At 41.3% G+C, this 15,365-nt stretch overlaps 1 protein-coding gene across 1 annotated transcript in view; it reads right to left on the reverse strand.

Moving 5' to 3' along the window:
- Nucleotides 1-824: 824 nt before the first annotated feature.
- Nucleotides 825-15,365, reverse strand: part of LOC118415599 (von Willebrand factor D and EGF domain-containing protein-like) — a 31,628-nt gene continuing 17,087 nt past the window's right edge. Inside the window, exons 10-32 of the mRNA XM_035820301.1 lie at nt 15,026-15,085; nt 14,081-14,361; nt 13,332-13,421; nt 12,834-13,202; nt 12,589-12,668; nt 12,021-12,102; nt 11,157-11,357; nt 10,773-10,984; nt 9,902-10,373; nt 9,104-9,478; nt 8,229-8,486; nt 7,701-7,815; nt 6,364-6,975; nt 5,934-6,050; nt 5,612-5,734; nt 4,806-4,919; nt 4,517-4,636; nt 4,179-4,292; nt 3,926-3,964; nt 3,623-3,757; nt 3,183-3,310; nt 2,452-2,677; nt 825-1,749 (exon numbers count right to left, since the gene is read on the reverse strand). Of these exons, the coding sequence (XP_035676194.1) occupies nt 1,505-1,749; nt 2,452-2,677; nt 3,183-3,310; nt 3,623-3,757; nt 3,926-3,964; nt 4,179-4,292; nt 4,517-4,636; nt 4,806-4,919; nt 5,612-5,734; nt 5,934-6,050; nt 6,364-6,975; nt 7,701-7,815; nt 8,229-8,486; nt 9,104-9,478; nt 9,902-10,373; nt 10,773-10,984; nt 11,157-11,357; nt 12,021-12,102; nt 12,589-12,668; nt 12,834-13,202; nt 13,332-13,421; nt 14,081-14,361; nt 15,026-15,085 (4,568 nt within the window). The 3' untranslated portion in view covers nt 825-1,504. The remainder of the gene's footprint in view (nt 1,750-2,451; nt 2,678-3,182; nt 3,311-3,622; nt 3,758-3,925; nt 3,965-4,178; nt 4,293-4,516; nt 4,637-4,805; nt 4,920-5,611; nt 5,735-5,933; nt 6,051-6,363; nt 6,976-7,700; nt 7,816-8,228; nt 8,487-9,103; nt 9,479-9,901; nt 10,374-10,772; nt 10,985-11,156; nt 11,358-12,020; nt 12,103-12,588; nt 12,669-12,833; nt 13,203-13,331; nt 13,422-14,080; nt 14,362-15,025; nt 15,086-15,365) is intronic.

Here is a 15,365-nt window from a genome sequence, read left to right on the forward strand (position 1 = left end):
AAATTTGTGTATTTTTGTTCAAGTTTAGTTACTAACGCATTATGGCAAAGATTAAAAGTATCATGAGATGACTTAAAGCGCAAATTGACTGTCATTGTACTTCTGTTGTACATGTAAAAATAAAAGAAAGTGTATTACAGACATGCAATGCTTTCTTTTTCAAAAAATGCCTCTGTCATATTCTTCTATTTTTTTCGAATTGTTCTATTTGCAACTCTACTCTTTGATTTTCTATTATCGCCGGCAGCTGTGTTGGCATCTGTCTTATGAAGTTTTTTTATTCAATTGACTGTTGCAGGCATTTAAAAGGTTGCACAGAATAAAAAGGAAGCAGACTTGTCTTAGCTCAATGCCAAGTATGAGGAGTTAAGGGTGATGCAGTAAGACCGAAGGCTAAATAGAATTAGAACCAGATACGTATACTGTCCGTGTCAACTGTTTATGATTTGCAAAGGGTAGTGTTACTTTCTTTTTAGCATATTCAACACTGAACCATGAATAAACAATCGGGGAACATTCCGGATTCCAAACTTGGCACAAAGAGATGGGAATATCAAATTTGGTATATCATATTTCCTTTATTTCTGCATAAATTTCAATGTTTTATACATCAATAGTAAGCTTCTGTGATTCCCTTTCCTATGGTATCAAACTTATCATGATTGTGAACTCATGATACGAGCACTGTTACTTATTCAATACCACTGAGGTTTTGAGCGTTCCATAATCAGTGCCCATATTGTGCTGACTCACATTCACACACAGGCAGACAAACCTGTCCTTGGTGCTGACTCACATTCACACTGCTGAAAAACGTCCTCAAACACAGTACCTCCATTTAATGTCCTGTCCGATGTACGTTCCTAACCCAAGCTATCAGGTACTTATTTTCACCCAAGTAGAATGAGGACATTGGTGTAAACATCGGTGTAAAAAATAGTCCATTCTAGGCTATCTTCTTTCGGGAATATTGTCTACATACATACAAAGCAAACATTTTACAGACACCAACTTAGTGCAAAATGGATATATTTTACCAGCCATCATTTTTTACTGTTAGGTTTGTTAGGGCCAAACAAATTACCATAGCGCAAAGTTATCTCCAAAACAATTCTCCTTGTCTATCAAATTGATCTTGATTGTAGGTACGCAGACGTAAAGAAAAACAAATTATTAAAACCTCATCTTTTTAAAGAAGGCTATTGTAGCATTTCATTAATCATGAAAATCAGTCCCTGATTTGCATCAATTATATCTATATACAGTGTCACATAATAGGTACACATTCTTTTGATAAAACTAGTTTCAACGAAAATATATCATGTCTAAGGAAAAGAGACAAAAACTGCAGTACCAAGGTCACACACCAGGAGGACCAAACTGACCTTGATCATCTACTAATCTATATACAAAATCTAGAGGTTTGACGTTATGCAAAATCAGAAAATACACAAACACACAGCACACTAAAAACAATAACTTTCCTTTTTCATGGAGGCGAATATCACCAAGCCATAGGAGGCTCTACAAAATCTTGCTTATTTCTGCTGCTCTGTTGCCTGTTGGTCATTGGAAGCTGGGTGTGGTCAACTGCGTCCACTTTGTTTTGTTTCTTTTGCTGACCGCTGTGCTTGATATACCAGCAGATCAATGTCACCACGATGGCGATGAGAGTAACAGCACAGCCGGCACAAACCAGTGTCAGGTACAGCGGCTCGTGGTACCATGGAGTTGTCGGTCCGTCTTTGACTGTGAAGATATGAGTTGGTGGGAATTGGTGATATTAATGTATTATTAAACATAACGCTAATTCACCTTTATCCGTGGGGTAACCTATATCCGTTGTTACATCAAACTGCAACATTTTCAAATATTGGGGTCTGTTGTTGCATCGAACTGAAATGTTTTAGTTCAAATGTACCGTCCATCGACTTGGTATCCTCAAATGGCTCCTGTGTTTAAAAACAACGGATATAGGTGAACTTTCGTTACTATTAGAGTTGCTTAGGTTACTGCCAGAAAAGAAAAGCGGAAAAGAGATGAAATGATACAACATTTGAGCGACATGTATGTTAACATACGTGATGTCTGTATACTCAAATTCGTAAACCAAACCCCATAAATGTATATATCTTTCGCAATGTAACCCTTTATATTGTTGACTGTGTATTGTCCAGTTACAAGGGCTAGCCCTTGATATTAGCTTCCGGGTGGATAGGCAGACTTAAGTTTCTCTATATCCAAATAAAACTAATAAAATTAAAGCACTGAACTTCAGATTGAATTCTTTGTACCAACCAAGTATTCGTCCAACTTAAGTTTAGGTGACCTTCTGTCACCCTCCTAAGGGCAATCCTAACTAGCGTACGTTGCATTGCAGTTCTGGGTGCCGCAGTTTTGAAAGAAATTTGATTAATCATCACACACGCACATAGTACATGATAGACTTACCGACTTCTGAAACTGTCAAAGACGATGGCACGATTGTGACTTGCGCTGAACCAAAGGTGTTGTCACTTATATTCCCGTAGAACGCCTCTGTGACCATACTGACGGAGGCGGGACCCTGGGATAGGTAGATGTCAAACCGGACGATGACGCTTCCTTCCCGGAAGGACGTGATCTTAACTCCCTTGCACCGTCCACTGAGGCTACTGGCCTCAAAATGTTCACTCAGCTGAAGAGAAAGACAAGATATTTGATATGCCTTGATGCCACATAACGCTGGTAACATATATCTGTTATTTAGAAGCACATGGTATCTAGCGATATTAATTGGACAGATGTGAGATGGTAGTTTAAAGCTGTAATATTTCGAAAATGTTGTAGTTTGATATATTAACGGAAATAGGTTACAAGAATATTTGAACATATCGCTGTTTGATATGATAGCGGTGATAGGTAAACAACGACAAAGGTGAACAGAGAACTCAGAATATGTGCATTTTAACTGAGTGTACAGTAAGCATGTGATTCTAGTAAGCAGAATTAAACTTTAATTCGAATACAAGAAACTGGGCTTACCCACATTTTAGACTGATCGAGTCCAGTGAACTTTACCATAAACTAATAGAATATCAAATGTATTTTCTGCTTTAGAGCAGAGTAGAAGACCTACTGTTACTCAAATTTGGTTGATATTCCAATCCATTAAAGGGAGCGCTAAGGGAAAACACTCTTACTGCATTCTCAACAACCGAGGCCGTCCTCCGAAATTCCTCAGATTCTGGATCATCCAACTTTGCTGTGAAGCGCTGCTGCACGCCACCGATTTCCACAATGGTCAGTTCAGCTTCATATGTGAGTGATTCTGATAGATATATGACAAACATGATAGAACCAAATGTTGTAAGCTACTTATTACATACATCTGCTGTAGGGCAAAATGAGCCCGCAGTAACAAGGAAACGTTTACTTCTGCATCATTGACGTGGTAGTTATTGCAATAAACTTTCGATTGTTATTGTAGTGTTTGAACACTTACATATATGTGCCCTGTAAAAGTGTCAAAGCGAATTAATTACCACTGATTTCTGAATTGAAAGATGCGTCGTCATCTTTTATATATCTATTTGATTGATATGAAATATGTGAGGTAGATAGCATGGAACAACATTTTTACCTCTGCATGTGTCCTTAGTTCCGACGATCGCAAAGTAGTACCCTTCAGCACATTGGCAAATGTAGGTTCCTCCACTCTCCGTACATTCCTGGTGTTCAAGCGTACATGGAGTTGACCTACAGTCATCGCCGATTGCTTTGAAAAAAAAAAATGTATCAAAACTCCCTGAATATCTAAATATTCTGGAAAACACGACTATGCAGTTGCAACAAACATGATAGTTCTTGGTCGAATGTATGCCATAAATAGAATAAGACGTAAAATGTAAAATTTCAAAACAATATTTATAATTCTTCCACATACCAGTAGACCGCTTTATTGGGGGGTCCGTCGGTGGAAGATCTGAAAAAGAACAAGATCTAGTATTGCGCCTAACATCAAGGCATCAAAGCAATTAAAGCATGTTTTTAAGATATGGGATCGCCGCTAAAACTAGAAGAGCTAAATGCATTTAATACATGTTCCATTTTTGATAATGCTTTTTGTAAATTGTCTTGTATGGTTTGAAAAAATACATTTGAAAATACAAGTGAACAGAAGGAAAGCGTACACTTACAGCATTCGTCTGTTTCGGGCATGTACCCAGGCGGACAGATACAGTAGTAACTTCCCTCAGTGTTGATGCAGACATACGGGCACACGTCGTTGTCTAGGAGACACTCATCTACGTCTGGGTCGAAAAAAATGAATTATGATTGACTCTGAGGCAAAATTTATCGCATCCAAAGTATATGTATGGTGCTAGTATTGGATATATTTAATGGGGACTGGCAGCTGTTGGTGAATATTGCATCTTTTAGAAACTTGAAAGTTATGTAGCGTTGAGAAACACCAAATACGTGTAGGCAATGTACTGATATGGTCGCGTGACAGGTGACGAATTGGTGGCCTAACCTTGACATGATGTCCCGCCGGCGCCGACCACGTACCCGTCCATACAGGAACAATTGTAGCTGCCGGGGGTGTTGGTGCACTCATGACAGCCGTGGTTCGTCAGCCTACATTCGTCTATGTCTGAAAACCATTGTTGCGTTTCAGTTCAGTTCAGTTCATCCCCATCAAATAAATAAATTAAAAAAATCCCCATCAAGTATTGTTACGTTATAGAAATTATTCAAAATCATGATAAAAAACACTTTATAAAACACGGTTATCACCGATGGCAGGAAAGACGTAGGCATACCTTCCTCACAGTGTTTCCCAACCCAACCGCGGGCACACGAACATCTGTACTGGTTGACTCCGTCCTGACATTGGCCTCCATTCCGACAGGGGGAGCTGGCGCACTCGTTCACGTCTGCGATAGAGTTATACATCAGTTGCGATATTATAAGTATCTGCCGAGAAGGTTATGTTTTCGGTACCATTTGATTGTGTGCGTGTGTCTGCGTGTACCTGTCTGTGTGTGTACGTGTTTGAGTGCTTGTAAATGAGATAACTCGAAAGTTTTGCATGGACTCGTAAGTTCGACTATGGACCTTCTAGTAACTTCCTATGGTACCACAGCAAGACTTTGAATTCCCATATGTCGTGTTCTATAATCATTATTTTTCAAGGTGAAATCGCTATTGAGCTCATAAAGAGCTATCTGGAAGGTTTTAGCCCCCAAACAACACCAGGGGTATTTTGCTGGAACTTTACAAGGGAATAACACTACAGAGGTGTTATCGGATCATCAAAATGTTAGGCATTAAGGTACCTGAAGTGATGATTGACATATAATGCTAATGATACTAAATATACCAATCAGAATCAACTTTTCATGATAAATGAGTTCACAGCGCATTCGACGATAGGACATGAGACACATTACTAGGTTAGGTAAAAAGAAAGCACCATCAATGGATATCAATATCAATCATGCGCAAATAAAGACCTCATTATCATAGTTAATTGACATTCTCGATATGTGCATAATTAAGAAGAAAACTAAAGGAAAGGCAAATACCGACGCCACTTAACAACAACATAAACACATAAAATGAATACCGTCACATGTCTTTCCGTCTGTGTTAAGTCCGTATCCTGCAGGACATCCACACATGTAGGACCCATTCATATTGGTACAGTAGTGGGAACAGTCATCCAGCTCTAAAGCACACTCATCCACATCTGTTCAAAAATTGGGAAAATACGGGATATTGAATCTTACATCAAATTGAAAAATTCCAATGATAAATATTTTGGCATTTGAAAACTGAACAGGAAAATATTATAATTGCATCCTTTAAATAGTACAGAAAAAATCGTATAGACAAGAGCATCCTGTCAATAGCCTCGAACTTAAAATTTTGATTGGGAAAAGTCTTACCTATGCAGTCATCGCCAATCAACACGAACCCATCTGAACAGGTGCATTCGTATGTTCCGGGAAGGTTGTTACAGATGTACGGACAGTCATGAATACCAGACGTACATTCATTCATATCTGTTCAATACAAGATATAGAACAAAATATTAATAATTCACATTCATCAGTAGCAGAAAATTCAATGTAAAATACAGCAAGTATATTCTTTCCTATAATGCTGAGTCAGTAAAATCTTACGATTTCTTTTATTCTAGTTCATACTATATTATAGTCGACCATAGGGAAGTCGATGTACTTTGTGTTTGGTCAATAAAAAGATAACACTTAAACACGCATCTTTTACACGGTACATTATATATATGGCTAGAACTGTTGTATGCTTTTTGCATTGCGTCACATGCTACATAAGAATGTACTCGAAAGGCGTCACCTTCGCAGTCGTATCCATTCCCTACGTATCCCGTAGGACACCGTCCGCACGAGTAGCCCCCGTCCTCCAAGTTGATGCATGAAACCTCGGGAAAACACGGGTCTAGTGCGCACTTGTTGTCAGCACTCACGTCACACCGGGTACCGATGTATCCTTCCGCGCAGGTGCAATTGTAGCCATTCACGAGGTCAATACAGGTTCCGTTCACACACGGGCTGGACTGACATTCGTCCACCTCAGTTTCACACACGGCCCCGGTGTACCCAGGACACACGCATGCGTAGAAGCCCTGTCCGCGGGGCATGTCGGGATCGGGCACACAGGATCCTCCGTTCTCACACGGGCACGACATCGTGGTGAGGTGGAACGTCTGTTCGGACGTCGCGCCACACTCGTCTTCAACTGTGACGTTGATGGAAAAAGAGCTGACCCCATCTGCTGTCCAGTGCAAATGTCCGTTTGACTGTACGCTAACGCCAAGGTCATCTGACGATGTCATTCGGAAGGTCAAAGGTCTTCCCTCTGGGTCCTCTGCGGTCAAGGTCACCGTCAGATTCTCACCGACAAGTTTTTGAATAGTGGAGGGTGTCGTAAGCCTTGGGGCGACGTTAACTATGTAATAAGATAGATGTGGTAAATGCTTGGTGTATTTTGATATTAAGATGTACATTGTTGAAAATATAAAAGGATACTCTATCTAGGGCTGTCTAGGTGACCCCTACATGTGTCTGTATTGACCCTGACTTTTCGCTGTATATCGCTATGGATACCACTGTAGACAATATATACGATACAATTTTAGATTACTTATAACATAATATGGTAGTCTTTATGTACTTAAATGTCGTTATTGATTTTCATCCTGTCCATGTCAAAAATCCACTTGAAATTGCCTTTATATCTGTCTGTCCCTAGTTGGGATAGTTGTGCGTGCTGATGAACAGCCAAACCAATAACTAAAATAAAAAAGGCAAAATGATCTACACGAATTCAACGCCACTTGCATATTTGTTCCTCAAGCTTGACCAAAACACCACTTTGTATGTAACTAAGACTTATGTTAGCCCTTTTTGTTATGTTAATTAGATTGTTACACTATATCAAAGACTTGTATAAGCCCTTGTTGTTATGTTGATTAGGATGTTAAGTCTTATTCTATACACCTATTTTGTACTTTGTGTAATAGCCGTTGCCATACATTGTATAATGTACAATTGTCGTACAATAAATTTGTTCTTCTTCTTCTGTATTTGGTCTTTTTGTGCAACACTGAAAAGAAAAAAACACATACAGACGCTTCTAAGAATACTTGTGTATCCAAATATATTGACTGGTACCTTGTCGATGTGACCACGTTGAATTGGAAAGCGCAGGCAAACACTGCTGACACCAGTCGTTTGGATTTGCCTCACCATCCCTGAAACAGTGTCCCCGAATGATGCAGGTGTTGGGCTGTTGGATAGAAAAGGCATAAGCACGGCATGATTAGTCTTGATTTGGTTTAAGCTACTCATACACAATGTCATTCCCCTAGACTCGCCCCTGAGGCGTTGCCAAAAACATTAAGATAATTTATAATCCACACAACTGATTTGATTACGTATAGTATACAATCAGATATGTTCAACTATTCTTGACAATCAGTTTCTACTTGTCAACTTCCTGATATAGATGCAATATAGCCATTGTTAAGTAAATTTAGAAACACATTAACAATAAGTACATGCAGAAGTATTGTATGATTGTTTCCATCGAACCGTAATAACAGAATGATAATAATAACAATAAGAAGAAGAAGATACAAGCAATACAGTATGTTTTCCCTACTGGAAATGTAATTATATATACAGTGAATTAGAACGTACCCGCCACGTACAGTCCCCTCCCTGAGTACACTCCTGACAGACGGAGTCGTACACGGTGAAGAACAACTCCTCACTGAACCGTTCTCCATCGTTACTAACGGACACCAGCATCCCATGAGCCACCGCGCCTTCTTTAGTGTCAGGTGTCCCGTCCCGTACAGGAGACCTGGGGAGGGCGCACGACACCTCCCCAAAACTGCGGAACGTCGCCTCGGACCGGCCGCTGGTGTTGGCTTGAGTCTTTACTCCATCCTGTATCTAATGAACCAAGAATATGGAAGAGCCATCATAATTCTTATGGTGCACTTATTACAATGAAAGTGTAAGGACGGTGAATTTTGCCATGTGATGTAATTAGATTGAGTATTGACTATGTTATGAAATGAGGGGTTTGCATATATTAGCTAGACAGGTAAGCTCTGGTTGGCTGGCGAGAGCAGTAAACTTTCTTGCTAATTCGTGAATGCGTTTATCTCTACAACATTATTGGACACATGTATCATTTGTACATGTTAGTCTTGAAGCTTGTAGACTGTATAGACTGTATTGCAACACTTAGTCCCTATAATCCATGTGCTGTAACTAGACCAAGTATATTTGTAATTGTACACGTTGTACCAATAAACCTGTTGATGTAGATATATGTAGTGATATCTGTTATATAAATACACGACTTATAGACAGTAATTATATCAGACTGTTTCGTCCTCTGGGTTTTCTGTTCCGTCCTCAATGAAAAGCTAATATAGACGCCAGGACACAAACATCTATCCATTACACAAGCAAACGAAGTGTAAACGATGATGCTTTGGAAATTTTAGTGTGCTACACAGAATAACGGTTATGAAAAAAAAAGATATAGAAATCAAACGAACCTGAACTTGAGTAACTCTACAGGTCAGGTTCTCCGAGTTCACCACGGGTTCGGCGAAGAAAGACGTCTTCATACAGGGCCGACTCCTGACGTCACACAGCCCGTCCGAGGGGAGTTCCAGCGCGACTGGAGGCCTGCCGATCTGTATGGAGCAGTCTGCAGACGTGTAACCATGGTTACACTCACACGTGCTGTTCACACACCGGCCTTGGTTACTACACTGGCGCGGACACAGGTTCTCCGTGATGAAGGCTGGAGGCACCGCTGTGCCGTTCTCGTTGGTCTCGTACAGACTGACATTGTTGTAGGCCTTTTCGGCACATTCTGCCTGAATCTGTTGCACAATGATGTCAATATACTGGAAATCTTCCGTTACCTGGAAAAAGTTTACATCCATCAGTATGTGGTCAGGTCCATACTACCTTACTAATACTTCGGTCAGATTTGAACCGATGCTCGTAGGGGGTATAGCCCCAGCCGCAAAGGAGACCAGTGGTCCGCCTGAAGTACCTCAAAGTGGTTTCAAGATTAGCTTACGACGGTTATTTCTTACTGCGTCGCGGGTTGGTGGAAACTCCGGTTTAAACCCAGGGCCCGGTCATGCCAAAAATAGCCCGGTAATCGCAGGGTGTTGCACGAAACCACATAGAGGTCAGGACCTAAGGTGACAAAACCAGCATGTGAACTACAGGGCAGAGCCCCTTCTTCCAATTGTGACCAAAGAATAACTTTTATATATTACCATCCAATAAATCACTTTGGCAGGGAGGCATTAGGAAAATATTAGGGTTAGACTCACTTTTACATCCGCCATGCAGAAGTCCACTCCAGAGAAGATGTCCACACCGTACACATCCCGACAGTCTTCAGCGATGGTCAAGTTCAAGATTCCCCCTTGACACTTCTCCATGGCTTCCTCCTCTGTTATTCCTCTGTTGGGGGTAGGCCACATACTGTTGACAACCGGTTCCGAGTTTAAGGCGTAGTCGAACTCGTATTGCGTCGTGTCGACGTCGTCGTTGTACAAATCCGGGTCGTCTTCGATGCTATCTAGATCCCTCTTCCTTCTCCTTGCGCAGTTCCGGATTTTTACCTCTTGGTATGGTTGAATGGTGTTGAAAACGGCGTTCAGGGGGTTAGATTTGCGAGTTTTAGTCGGGCTACACTCTACTCTGTTCCCCTCCCCACACGTGCAGAACTCGGACTCAGACACGGGGCTGCTGACCTCGTCTATACACTCCACGTCGAACAGACTCTGTCCGGGCTGAATTCTGTAAATACAATAACGGACATGGAAATTGGAAATCACCAATCCACAAATAAAGGATGTTCTTGTTTACAAAGAGCAGTTTCAACTGCTTAAAAGCCACTTACCACAAAACACACGAAGCTTACTGCTTCAATCCGGATAGTGTATATACCCGTTCAATTACGGTGTACTCTTTAAAGGAGGATTTGAGAGTAAAGGGAATTCTTATGGTTCTGAAGACAATATTTCCTGAATTTAAAAGGATGCTGTACCAGCAACTTTACAATGACTTTGAAGCGATGGCATTATACAGCATCAATATTCTGCATTTTAAATTATCCATTTTGTTTTAAGTCTATGATGAAATTTTGAAAAGTTACAGTTGTATTTATTCACAAGTGGTACTTCAGTACGTACTCACCGCCAAGTATAGGAGAAGTCTCTGTGCCAGTCCGGCCAGATGTGGTGAGTAGAAATGGTACCGTCCGGCATCATGGCATCGTTGGCAGGGTCACCATCGAAGGTCCCACAGAGCCCTTCGGTGAACCCCTTATCTATCCCCGGCGCGTGGACACGCAGGGTGACGAAACCAGAACCTATGACTTCCAAGAACGCACCAGAAGGCATCGTAACCTGCAAAGGTATCAACGATTTCTTTGATTGATGTTTTAGAACTATCTTGTACACAGAAATCTTGCAGTCACCTGCGCTGCAGCCGACCGATGATGATGTACACATTGGAGGATCCATAAGCCTTTCGAGGTATTCACAATCTAATATACGGTCCATGCCTGTCTTTACTTACCCTGATGTACCGCCCATTCCTGTCCTGGCTGACTACAACGCCCGGAGATAGAGGCCCTCCTGTAGCTGTTTTGTACTGAATCATTGGTGAAGTCCTGTGGCAGTAGTCGACGATCACGACGTCGTTCCCCTCGCGGATAGCCGCTCCACAGTTACAGGAAATGTCGAAATCCCAACGGCAGCGTCTGTGTCGTGAATGGACCTAGATATTGCAGAGAGGATATCGAACGTATTATACGCATGTATCATTGTGAAAAGAAACTAAATAAACATGCTAATGATAGGGTCACATTTCCAAACCGGTGCCCGCGGCTTACCGGGGTGTTTGCGGAAACGAAAACAAAAGTGTGTATAAAGGGTGTTCAGCGGAGGGCAACGAAATTCATCCTCAGGCCCGTCATGTAGTTTCAGGGCACACATGTTAGTCCCTCAGAGAGTAAAATCATCTTCATTTGCCTCCTCATTTACACCACGACGTATCACAATTTGGAACGAACTTGATGTTGAAACCAGATGGCTACAGCGACAAGCCCGTCCAAACAAATAGATAAATAAAAGACCTTGCACAAATTATGCTGGTGGCAAAAAGCTGCCTGACCGGATTTCGGTTTGAAAATGTGATCATGGCTTAAGGAGGGCATGGTACTCAGCAATACAGCTAAGTTTCAAACGTCTATGTAGGGCAGGGGCAAGTGGTTTACTACAAGCTTCCCAGTTTGGCCACCAATGACTTCCTTAACCTATGCCACTAATAACTATCATAATATGGAAGATTGAACAATGTAGTTAGAAGTGCCAATGGCAGAAATATAAATTTTGTTGGCTTGTCTAAATGCGAAACGGCAACATCCTTATTCCCACTTACCTCGAACTTTCGGCCAGGTTTTGTACTTCTGTAGAGAACGAATTCCCCAGGAAGTATCACGTGAATTTGTTTGAGCCAGTTCCTGAAAAAAAAGAGAACAGTTTTAAGTTTTGCTGTCGTTTTTGCTTAGTAAGAGCTCATCACTATTTTGACTCGGAAAATCGGTATTGCATACAATGGTATTACAAAATTGTGACGTAAAAGGTGAAAAGAGACAATACTTTTAGATCATCCGTACACATTTGGGATTTCCCCGGCGCCATGTCTTAATAGTTTTTTTTTTTAAATATCATTTAAACGTTTATTTTAAATTCAGTTACACAACATATTTGTTACCCTAATACATACAACTCTAGTAATGTGTTCCACGTATTTATAAGTTTTATGATAATTTTTTTTCTTTTAGGGGTTCATATTTCAACTTAAAAAAACTGCTCGTTATCTCTACCTAGTTGTCCTAATTTTCACCAGATTTATAGCCAAACGTGTTCCGAAATATGCTTATAGTTTGTGGCAGATACAGCCCCAGCGAGCCTGGAAGAAAGAAATAATATAGAATTGCACGTACCCTGTAAGCTCGTCGAAGGTAATGCCGTGGGGGTCACCGGAGTACGTGCAAGTAGCCTCGATGGAATCAATTGTTCGAACCTGACCATGATGAATGTGTATATTTCATTGTGAGTATCATCTGTACTTTGAGATGACTATGAATATACATTTAGATCTTTTCATGTGAAGCAGTGACATGATTTATGAGCGACCAGTGGGTCAATTTGAGTGAATACATCATTTCAGAACTTTTGAAAGACGTACCTGAATGTTGAACTCTGGTGTGTAGCCATGGAAGATGTGAGGAATGTTGAACGTGACCGGGGAGTGGGTGATCTTCCCAAAGTTGATGAGCATATGCTTGTCTCCGTCCCACTGGCCATCTTTTACGGCAACCAAGATGGCCTCTCCTTTCAACCTGTGTTCTGTGTCTGACCACCTGTCCGCGTAAAACCTCACGTGACAACGCTGAGACATGCAGACGTCGTCGTCGTTTGCGTCGAATGCCAAGGGAACGTCTACGTAACACTGCCCCGCCCTTTGCGCCCCACCTCTACAGACGAACGGGACGGTACTGTTGAGCTCCAGCTTGTAGTACTCAGCCGACTCCTCGATCACGACAACGTCTTCTGCCTGATGAGCGGACATGAAAAAAAAGTGCATGTTCTGTGCGTACTTGCCTTTGCTGTCATTATGAATTTCTTATGACTTTAGGAAGGAAGGAAATGTTTTTTAAAAGTTGCATATAGGAAATGGTGTTACCTCAATTCCTGCCCAGTAGGAGTTGCTTTGACGCCACTCACTTTTCACTTCGGGAGTTTCTTCCCAGTACGACCTCACTTGACAGGAAACCTTAGGGGGAGACGCAGAACTCCAGTTAGAATCTCTGAGTAAATGTTTGATAGACAATAAAACGTCAGCAGGTAATATTAACTAGTTGTGCAAGAAAACTCCAATATGAAGTAATCAAAGTGAAATATGATTTTCTTTTTAGTTTTCTTTTGAACAGAGACAAAGACAATGTGGCACTGCATTAAAGTTGGTAACTTTATTTAACAGTGCCACATACAAAGAATGATACACTTGATACATGCGACATATATAAGTAAATGTTAGGCTCATAGTCATTTCTTTGGCCGTAGGGTTTTCATTGACGTACTAATTATAATTGGAATCCGACGACGACCATGTTGGCGGGTAATTGGATGAAGCAATAGTACCTTCGTGTATTTAACAGACGTACGCTGTAATCAAACATGGCGAGAATGATGTGAAATAAAATAAAAACTGTTTTAGAAGGCAGGGCCCATCCCTCTCTTCCCAACATATTTTACTTCCCCAACCCAAATCAATTTTACGTGATGACAAGGAACGCCGTGTTAAGTACCTTTCCTAAGGGCACAACATCGTCAGGCTAATCGAACCCAGCATCTCAGAGGTTTGGGCCAAATACTCTAACCGTTACGCCAACATAGCGCAACATTATGTTGATAATGTGATGACCAACTTACAGCTTTTCCCATCTTCGACGGCCACGTGACAGGCAAATGAGGGTACAGCTGGTTCAGACCCAGGTGACTGGCGTCCATCTTTGCGCGCCTTTTCCCGGCCGTCAGGGTCACGTTGGGCACGTCCGGAAAGTACTCATTATCGAACAGGAACATAACGTCAAACTGGGCAGTGACGTCATCAGGGTCATACTCAACCTCACACGTGAACGTCACGTGATTGTTGATTAAGTCATACTCAGGAGGATGGAGGATAGGGTTGTTTGAGAACAACGGGATGATATCTGCGTGCAAAAGGAATAAAATAGTGTTATGAAAAATTGATAAGCTGTGATGTTTATTTATTTATTCATTTATTAATCTCAAGACAAGTGGGTAGCCCCGTCAACTTATTGGGAGTTGATTTCCAAGGGGACCCTCCATACATAAACAACAAACAAAAAATCTTTGATGACAATATGTTAACATTGTCAGTGCATGTGACCTTGTTCCATTGTGAGAAACATGTAAGTTACCAACAGGTATCCTAGACCGTGAACCCCGCAGGTTCGAAAGTGAGTTGGAGGGTAATATATGAAAGAATGTACCAACACTCAACGGGTAAGGAGTCCTACGTGTCAAATTTTCTGCCATACTGTATCCAGCCCTCCCGTCCACACAAGACAACATTAGCTTATGTACTCAAACAATAGATTATTGGCTCATTAGGTTCAACTTGACTTTGCCATGTTTTGTTTTGTTTCCTATTGGTCTATCTGAATACATTTCGTCATCTCATGCATTCTCGCATATCAATTTCTATTTTTCAAAACCTTTTTAAACACTGCAAATCAACAGAGCTCGGACAGTGTCACTTACAGTTGGCACTACCTGAAACGTCTGACCCTTCTCCAAGTCTATCCATTTTGTATGAGTAACGTTAACGGTTTATGTAAACATGTAACTTACTTCCGCAGGTACGGTGGAATACGTTGTACATTTCACCATTTGGGCAGGGCACGCTATCACCTAAAACAGACAAGACAGTTATGTTGATAAAAGTATTACTTCATAATATACCTCCATCACAGTACATGTATGCAATAACACAAATTACTCATTGGAAGACCACCATTTGGCATCAGCACCAAGATATCATTCTGAACGTTCTTTCACGCTTTGAAGTCATCGTCATCGGTCGACGCACGCGTGCTTATACACACGACGGGGACATGCCCTTTCGCTGTCTAATAATACTCCCTTTCCACTAGGACGGCGCTCTCACCGCGCTCTCTCTGCGACCTAAAAT

This window comes from Branchiostoma floridae, chromosome 5 (assembly GCF_000003815.2).
Source record: "Branchiostoma floridae strain S238N-H82 chromosome 5, Bfl_VNyyK, whole genome shotgun sequence".
Taxonomy (NCBI): domain Eukaryota; kingdom Metazoa; phylum Chordata; class Leptocardii; order Amphioxiformes; family Branchiostomatidae; genus Branchiostoma; species Branchiostoma floridae.